The sequence below is a fragment of the Rhinolophus sinicus genome, linkage group LG06, assembly GCF_036562045.2.
Source record: "Rhinolophus sinicus isolate RSC01 linkage group LG06, ASM3656204v1, whole genome shotgun sequence".
Taxonomy (NCBI): domain Eukaryota; kingdom Metazoa; phylum Chordata; class Mammalia; order Chiroptera; family Rhinolophidae; genus Rhinolophus; species Rhinolophus sinicus.
In genome coordinates this window covers 17,091,072-17,099,793 of record NC_133756.1, presented here as the reverse complement: position 1 = coordinate 17,099,793, position 8,722 = coordinate 17,091,072, and the positions used below count along the sequence as shown (strand labels likewise).

The window sequence follows — 8,722 nt, the reverse complement described above, 5'->3', positions numbered from 1 at the left end:
GTCTGGAAGTCTGACACCAAGGTGTTGGTAGAGTTGGTTCCTTCTGAGGGCTAAGAGGAGAGATCTGTTCCAGACTTCTCTCTTTGGCGTATGGCCATCTTCATGTTCACATGGCATTCTCCCTGTATGCGTATTTGTCTCTAAATTTTCCCTTGTTATAAGACCACCAGTAATATTACATTACAACCTACCCTTATGATCTCATTTTAACCATGTTACCTCTGTAAAGACCCTATCTCCAAATAAGGTCAAATTCTTATTGGGAATTAGGACTTTAATACACAATTCAACCTTTATTAATAGGTGTACCTCTCTAGATGCTGATCTCTTCTTAGCAAGAATCACTAGAGTGGAAATCATATGTATATAATTTACTTATGAAATTATATATTTGAATACTTATTCAAAGATAACACACACCAGGAGTTATCATTTCCTGATTTATATTCTTACACTATTTTAAAATGCTTTTTTTTAATGAAACTAAGAATCTCCAAAGATGCAGTTCTCAAGTTAGAATCCCAACGTGATACTTTTGCTGTTTTAAAAAAGCTTTTCTGTGAGCTAACATGTAAAACTAGATAGCCCCACTCGTTAGAACAATCAAGATGGCTCCAGCTTGACTTTTCCAAATTTGTATGTACTAGTGGCTTTATTCTTTTAAATGTGTTTGACCAGCTGGTGTTCTGTTTGGTTATAAGTTGTGTCTATACTCTGCCAAATACCCTGATAAAAACTGGAAAATGTGTCCAGCTTTTCTTTAAACATGATTTCCCCTTGTGACACTGCTCCCAAATGACTTTAGAGCCAAAGATCCTTTCAGCTCACATAACTAGGTTATATGCCAGATAAAATGAGCTTGGAAATGCAATTCCCAGGGACAACTGCAATGAAAACTCCACCCTGAAACCACCTAGTATTTTCAGACATTCATGGATATGAACTTTTCCTCTTGAAATGGGAGAATGTGTGTGTTTTTTCAGTGATCTTAAGGCTCTAGCAAAAGGGATTTTTCATCTTTTTTTATTATCTTACATTTTTCAAAGTAATTAAAACATTGAAATATTTGAGTGGGCAACTATATAATTCATAAAAAGATCGAATGAGAACTGTAACCTAATATGACATGAAAAAGACTTGTTAGGGATTTTCAAGCTGTTGATCCCGTAATTCCTATGAAATCAAGATTTCTAGAAATGAAAAATAATGTGAAGAATAAATTACCATTGGTTGGAAACAAAGAGCTAAACAACAGAAGTAGAAAAAAGACATGCAAAACAGCCTTTACAAGGCTTGTAGCCAACATGCTAACGTCATCTACACAGTAGTTTTATATTTATTCTACTTTACCAGGTCTCTTGGGTCCTTTCTCTGGATAAATAACTTTAACTAGTAAAGTGATTACAAATGATAAAAAGGCCACTAAAGTGACTACGATCCTCAGGGCTTTGAACCAATTGGGGTAATGTGGCAAGAGAAAAAGTTCAATATGTAATGCTGTCCCCAAACCTATTATTACTGTTACTATAGCTTCACTGAGCCTGTCAGAAATAAGGAAGGCAAACCATGAAAACACAACAGGAGCTGTGCTATTAGCTAAATTGAGGAAGTCTGGTTTAGCTGGACTACCTTCTGACAGAGTAAAACCCCACCTGATCCCTCCCAAGAAAGATAGGAAACTGGCTCCATAAGCCATCTGAGTAAAAGCTAATATGGGGATATAACTCTTTGTCATTACCATGACCAGTGGTGGAGCAATGAAGGGGATTAGACCTGCCAGAATTATGTATAATGCTGGCTTCGGGCTGTCAGGCAAGTAAGTGATGGTTTTTGGTGGCCTGGATGGAAGTACTTCTTGCTTCTGCTTCTTAAAACTGCATGGGGAAGTATGATAGTATTGTGTCTTGCTCATACACACTGGAAATGATGAGAAAGGCCAAGGTCTCAGAAACAAAGGTGAAAAGTTCTGCTGGAGACATGGCTTAAGAGAAAGTGTTTCTATTCTCCTGCTGATTCCTAGTCCAACTGTGAAAGGGTACTTCAGCATCTATAGAGAAAATAGAACCAGAATACAAAAACAGATTTTAAAAAAATCACTAAATGTTTTAGTTAATCCCAATCTAGAACAATATAAAAACAAAGTACTTTCTGTTAGGACATCGAACTTTATAGTAAGGTTGGACTATAGGGTGATGTTACTGCTGGCTAAGACTATTAAATGGCTATACAACATGTAAAAGAAACTACTGAATAGAAACCAGTGATGTTTTGGCCTACCACTAATCTTTTCCCGTGAGAGAAATATCTCAGAGGAACAGGTAAAGACTGGGTCTTCAGTTTTTGGTATTCTAAACTGCCCCTTCTATTTATAAATTGCAAAAGCAGCTGCATTAATTATTGTGGAGGAGAGGGGAATGCTATTGCATGTAGAGAAAAGCAATCTACCTTCCAATTTAGCTTTATGGACACTGCATACTTTTCATAGCTCCATGTCTCTGCCTAGAATTCTAGCTTACTACTTTTCTATCTAGGGAACTTGTCTTTCAAAATTCAGCTTGAAACTTTCTCCAATCTGATTTAATGCTCCTATAAGTAAGTACCCTATGCGCACTTCCGTTATACTTCTCACAGTGAATTAAAATTGTGTTTACTTATCTGAGTAGACACGAGAGCCAGAACCCTTTTTTTTTCTTTTTCTTTTGCCTTACAAAAGAAATCCCCAGTGCCTTGCCTGGTGCATGGCCAAAGGAATAACCTTTCCTGCTAATACTGTGCTTTAATGAGCAGATTCCAGACTTCAACTAGTAAACAGATCATCAGTAACTCAAAAAATGTTTGATGAAAGAAAAAATGAAACAGTTGTTTAACAATCTTGGTAATTCTTCAAAATGCTAGGAATGATTCCATCTTGGGGCCTTTTTTCCCTTTTGTCTAGACTGTTCTTCCCTGAGCTACCTCCATGGCTCATTCCATCACTTCTGACCACCCTATTTATAAGTGCAATCCCAAATCTATTGTTGACACTCCCTATCCTCTTTCCTTGCTTTATAGTTCTCCACAGCACTTAGCACTTGACATATTAAATGTTTTACTTATTTGTACCCCCCCCCTTTGAATATATGAGGATAAGGATATATATATATATATATATATATATATATATATATTTATTTATTTAATTTATTTATTTTTTTCATTGCTATTGCCCAGCCAAGCCATGCCTGGCAAGTAGTGCTCAAATATTTGCTGAATAAACCAACCTTTAAAGATGCTCGAGAAAACTTCTGGATGAAATGAAGCATACTGGGCCCTAATGAAATCTTGCTCACGAAGATGCCAGGCAGTTCTGATTAATGTATTTTTACAGCTAAGTGGAAAGGCTGAGTCAGAAGCATGTTGCTGTGTACAAAACAAGATGTCACTTAATTATTTTCATTTTATACATAATTTTTAAAAAGTAACTCATGAGAATTTCTTCCATATAGTTTCCTTTGAAAACAATTATTTAAAAAAAATCAGTAAATACTTTGTTTCTCTGTAAAGAAAAGAGTAATGCACAGAGAAGATCTGGATTTTACAGATAATGTCCATTTCCCAGCTGTGTGATCTTGGGGAAATTGTTTCCTTGAAGTGCCAGTTTTCTCATCTTTAAAACTAAAAGTCATAGCCTCTCTGTTCTCTTTTCTTCCCCTTAGTTATCTATTTTTTGGCTTAGGAGTTTACAGCTCAAAATAATGATAGTAACAATCAATACAATTTAGCTGTGAACCAGACACTGTAATTGTTTTTATATGCATTAACTTATTTAATACTCACAATACCTCATCAACTTGGTGCTGAGAAACTATAGCCGGTTAAGTTAGAGCACAGACTTGAAGTCAAACAATCTGAATTGGAATCCTGGCTCTATCACGTATTAGCTATGTGATTTTGGACAAGTTACTTAATCTTGCTATCAACAGTACACTCACCTTTGAAAATAAGGAATATAATAACTACATAGAGTTGTTGTAAAAATTAAATTAGTACATGTACAGAGCTGAGAACTGTCCCTGACACAGAGTAAACATTCAAAAAATGTTAGCTATTATTCCTTCCTTACACAAGAGGGAATGGTTACGAACCCTGCCTAATATAAGCAGCCAGAAAGTGGCTCAGTGAGAATATGAATCCAGATCTGTCCTACACGAGTACCATTCTTAACCAGGAGAATAAGGGGTCTAAAAAATCCAAACCCCACAGTTGCCACTTAAAATTTTTATTGAATTTCTTGATCACAGATCTTAGGGCTGGGTGGGAAAATCCTGTATGCCAGTCAATGTCTTCGTAAGTAAGTAGGGAGTTTATCAAGGGCCTCTGAGTAAATCTTAAATGACACCCACCACATACCTAGTGACTCCCAGACACATATCTGCAGGGCCCATACACCTTTGCTCAGAATCACCTGTGTAAGGGCCCTCAGCACCACCCCACTTAAAATTGGCGCTCCTTCCACCTTCGGAATTCCCTATGCACTGTGACATGTGTCTTCCAACTCATGGGTATTAAAGCGAAATAGCCTAAAGCTCGGGGATAGCTAACTGGTGAGAAAATTAAGGACAAAGACCCAAGGGTTAATCTGCTCAATACAGGCGACATCGTTCAGAATTTCCACTACCCCAAAAGAAAAAGTTGCAAACTGCAAGCCTCAGGAACCTGAGGAAAGGGGGTGGAGTCTGGACGCAAGGATCCTCGGGAAACTGCCCAACAAAGCCCGCGGCTTCGATTCACTCCTAACCCTTAGTGCCCCACTTCCTAGCCTGGCACCTCCGGCAGCTATCCGGCTACTTACCTGCCAGCCTCGCGCCCGGAAAGGGAAAGCTAATCTGCAAGAATATCCAGGTACTCATGGAAAGGCACTTCCGGCAAGTGGGGTTAGGTAGTCCTCCCACTTCCTGACAATGGAAAAAAATGAGTCCGGGTGGGGACTTGATCAGCGTGAAGTGGTTCCCAGGCTGGGCTTTACTCTCCTAATTTTAGTGAAAGCCGGTATTTGAAGGGTAATCCGAACGGTCCTTGCTTCTCTCTATTCCAGGTTTCCCAGCCAGCAGAATCTGCCCCGCAGAGTTCGGGAAGGTAGAGTGCAACCACTGAAAACACTCAGAATGATGGTGGTGGGGGAAGGTTAGAGAGATTTGAAGTGTAGGCCAACTGTGATTTGGCCAAATTGTCATCTCTGAAATTCCTATTTTGCATAACGATAGTGTTTCTAGAATAGAGGGGACACATCACTGCGCATTAGGGTCCTGAACTAATACTGTTTAAGAAATAAAAAAAGTCTTTCTACTTCCATTCTCTTTTCTGGGACCTAGAGGCTTCATTTAAAAATGAAGAGCACAAGGGACAGGATTTTCACTTCCATGAAATATGTGATGAGAGCCTTGGGCTTGTAGGGGCAGGGGGTCCTTAAGTTAGATCATTCCTTCTGCTCTAACTTGCATTTGTTGGCTATGTGATTTTGGGCAAGTCTGTTCTGTGGGCATCCATTTTAGTCTATCAAAGGAAACAGTACCAAGCAATTTGGAGTGGCCTTCTGAAAACAACAAATAGGAAAACAAGGGGCTCACGTTGGCCAGTTCCTCTATTCCTCCGGATTCTAGGTAGCCTAGTTTCCTGATTGCCGGGCATCATATGGTTTAGCTACCCGTGCAGGAAGGGCTCACAGCGAATTTTTCGTAATAGTAACCACATCTAGTCGGGATATGCTTTCACTTTTATTTCCTTCTCTGTCATAGCAGCGCCAGCACCCCTTCTCGTCGTCCTATACCCCGTAAGACTTTGGGTCGGAGAAGGGCTTCTCCGCGAAGGCACTGCGGCCCGAAATCCGTCCTGCGCTAGGCTGGGTGATTGACGCCAGGCGTCGGGCGGAACTACCACTCCCAGCGGGTAGCGCGTCGGGCTCAGCCGCGCAGTTCTCCAGAGCCCGGCCGTGTGGCCCGCTGGGGACTGGAGTCTTAACGACACGGACACTCGAGGGAAGGTGAGGAGTCGGATTAACATATGCTCCTACGAAACCGGTATGCTAGTACTTGTAGAGGTAGTTTGGGGAAGGGTGCTTGCCCACAGGTGGGGTATGGGAAGGTGCAGCACGAAGGGACAGGGAAAAGCGGACCACACACTCATTAACACGCGTCCAAGCCTTAATGTTCGGCGGGGAGCTAGAAAGTGGAGTACCAAACCCTACTGGCCGCTGCTTGGAGCAGAGATCAAAGGGGCAGGGGGCAGGGCAGGGAATAACCGCCGTTCACGCGCCCGAACGTTGGCAGCGTGGGGCGCCGGCAGGGTCATCCGAACAGGGAGCATGCGCGTGCGCCCCTGTGGGCGGTAGGAGTGGATGGGCGTGTGTGAAGCGGGGTTGGACTGTGGGAGGCCGGGCTGATCGTCGCTCCTCCCCCTCCACCCGCTCTGCCCCTCCTGGGCGGTGTGGGCCGGGCAGCCATTTTGGGAAGAGCTTTGTTATGGTTGTGGGCTCTCCGCCTCTGTGGGATCAGGAAGCTGGGGGCGCGCCCTCAGACGCCGCGTCTGGTCCCTAGCTGTAGCCCGGCCGCTGCCCGGTGAGTGGGAATTCCGGACAACCGGGTAATAGGGGATCTAGGGTTTTCCCGGAGCGGGACTCCGCCCGGTGCCTGACCGGCCGGCTATTAAAACAAGTTGAAGGAGGCTCTCACACAGGTGGTTTGGTGTTTGTCGGCCCGGGGAGGGGGAGCGGAGCCCGTGAGTCCTGTGGTTCGCACCCGGCACCTAATTTCACGCGAGGTGCTTTGAGCGCGAGCGTCGCCGTGTCTCTGCCAGAGTGCTCCTACTTCAACTTTGGTCTGCGGGTCGAAACGCTCACCTGCGGCTCTCTGGCTCCTTTCCAGGCGTTTCGGCTTGGTGGTGGTTGAGTGACTTGGTTTACGGGTTTCTTTTTCTTTCCTTAAGTTAGAGCCAACGGATTTTTTCCAATGAAGGAAAATCTAAGGAGGAAATAATCGTGTAAGTCAAATGTGGGGTATCTGAGGGGAAAAGGACTTTAACCCCCAACGTTCCGGTTCTCCTTGGTAGCGAGGTGTTTTCGTTGATTTAGATTAAGTCTGTCCAGCACCTACCACACCCCCCGAACAAAAGCTGGTCGATCTTGAAATGTTATAACGAGGATTTTTTTCCCAGTTTTAAATCTACCTCCCACCCCCCCAACCCCCGTGAAATTCAAAAGAAAGCCTGAATCTAAAATGGCTGTAGCTTGGGGAAGTGCCCTGAGCTTCGGTAACTTAAATACGTTAAGATGTCTTAAATTTTTAGTTGTTTCTCCTACGGGGACAATAACTGAATCTTTTAATCTTTTGGTCTTGCAATAGATGTCTTGTCTTGAAGAGTCCTTGCTAGGTGAAGACAAAGGTGAGGCTAAAGAAGTTTGCTTATTCCAAAAGTTTACATAAGAGTGGGTGCGGGGTTTGTTTGTTTGGTATTAATTGCTTATAGTTTTTAAATTGTGCTGTGGTGTTAATTTTATCAGCCAACTTTGTGCTCCGAGGTGGGTTTGTCGTATTTGTTGAAATATTTGCTCTTAACTTGGATATTTATTGCTTAGGAAAAAAACGGACTTAATGGTGGCTCATGTTTTAGTTTAGTAACCGAAGTCGCGTTCCTGTGTAAATGCCATCTAAAAGTAAAGTAATTGGTAGTCTTCAATAGACTTAGATTTGTAATTTGGTGGACTGCAGGCCTTTTCTAAGGTCTTTTATGTGTACTACTTGAAAGGGAATCAGTGCTGTTAAGTTTGGGACATTTATTAGAAGAGTAAGTTTAAGATAAGTGAAAACAAATTTTAGATGTAGAGTGTCTGTTGTGCGCTTTTAAACAAAAGGCTGTCTTTTTGTTTGCCTTTTTTTTTTAACCATAAGATCCAGAAGTTTAGCCGAAAACAAAAAGAAAGGCATAGAATGGAAACCAGAAACAACAGTTAAGTTCAGTGTTTGGGAAGGTGCTTGAGTTTCAAGTTGCAGTCTGTCTAAAAGATAGAATAATAAAATGCTAATTGTGAATGAGAACTTTGGGATTAACGCTAAAATAAACTGTCATCTTCCCTATGGAGTCAGTTTCAATTTACCTTCCTACATTCTTTCAACACGGAAGTTTATTTTTGTCAGTTCCCCTAGGATTTTTTTCTTCTTATTTTGGTGGTTTTACAAGAAAAGAAAACCATTTAAAGTGCTTTATAGAAATTACAAGTCAGTTTCTTTGTGTTTTGCCATCGTTGCCTACTGGACTCATAAACTTAGGTGAGACTTAAAATGTTTTTTTCAAGGTACTCAAAAACGATTTGTACATATTGATATAAATATTCTTTCAGTTATTTCTGGATAGTATCTTATCAGAGCTCTTGAAATTTGGGGTGGAAGTGTTAGTTTAGGAAGCCTTTTTTATTTTGAATGAATTCAACCAGTTTTCTCCTTCAGTGGCTGTTTAAAAGCTTGGCTGAGGAGGGCACATACAACCGTTTTAATAAGTATTGAATTATAAGAAATCTGGGGCACACTTCTGCTTATAATTCATTTTTAAATGAGCAGTTAAAGGTAAAACACAATTCTGAATCAGACTTCGGCAGGTTGCGTATCTTTGTTTTATGGTTAAGTTGTATACACTTAACAGTGATAACTCGAATGTGCCAGGGACTCATGGTTGCTCGAAGTGCTTTCTTTAT

The 8,722-nt window shown here is 41.5% G+C and overlaps 2 protein-coding genes across 12 annotated transcripts in view; one reads left to right on the top strand and one right to left on the bottom strand.

Annotated features, from left to right (window-relative positions):
- Window positions 1–1,007: 1,007 nt before the first annotated feature.
- Window positions 1,008–4,977, bottom strand: TMEM69 (transmembrane protein 69). Its single transcript, XM_019749367.2, has 3 exons — window positions 4,832–4,977; window positions 3,261–3,399; window positions 1,008–2,047 (listed from the first exon to the last, which is right to left on the bottom strand). Exons 2-3 carry the CDS (start codon window positions 3,300–3,302, stop codon window positions 1,337–1,339), a joined length of 753 nt encoding a protein of 250 aa, XP_019604926.2. The 5' UTR covers window positions 3,303–3,399; window positions 4,832–4,977; the 3' UTR covers window positions 1,008–1,336.
- The window catches only part of GPBP1L1 (GC-rich promoter binding protein 1 like 1), a 54,256-nt gene continuing 50,313 nt past the window's right edge, over window positions 4,780–8,722 (top strand). For 2 of the 11 annotated variants that reach the window (XM_019749365.2, XM_074334649.1), the window contains exons 1-2: window positions 5,080–5,115; window positions 5,778–6,019. The gene's annotated coding sequence lies outside the window, so the exon portion shown is untranslated. Of the gene's footprint in view, window positions 4,882–5,022; window positions 5,040–5,079; window positions 5,116–5,774; window positions 6,057–6,435; window positions 6,594–6,960; window positions 7,015–7,234; window positions 7,417–8,722 lie in introns of those variants that run through there. The other 9 variants (XM_019749366.2, XM_074334642.1, XM_074334644.1 and 6 more) reach the window with 8 other exon arrangements.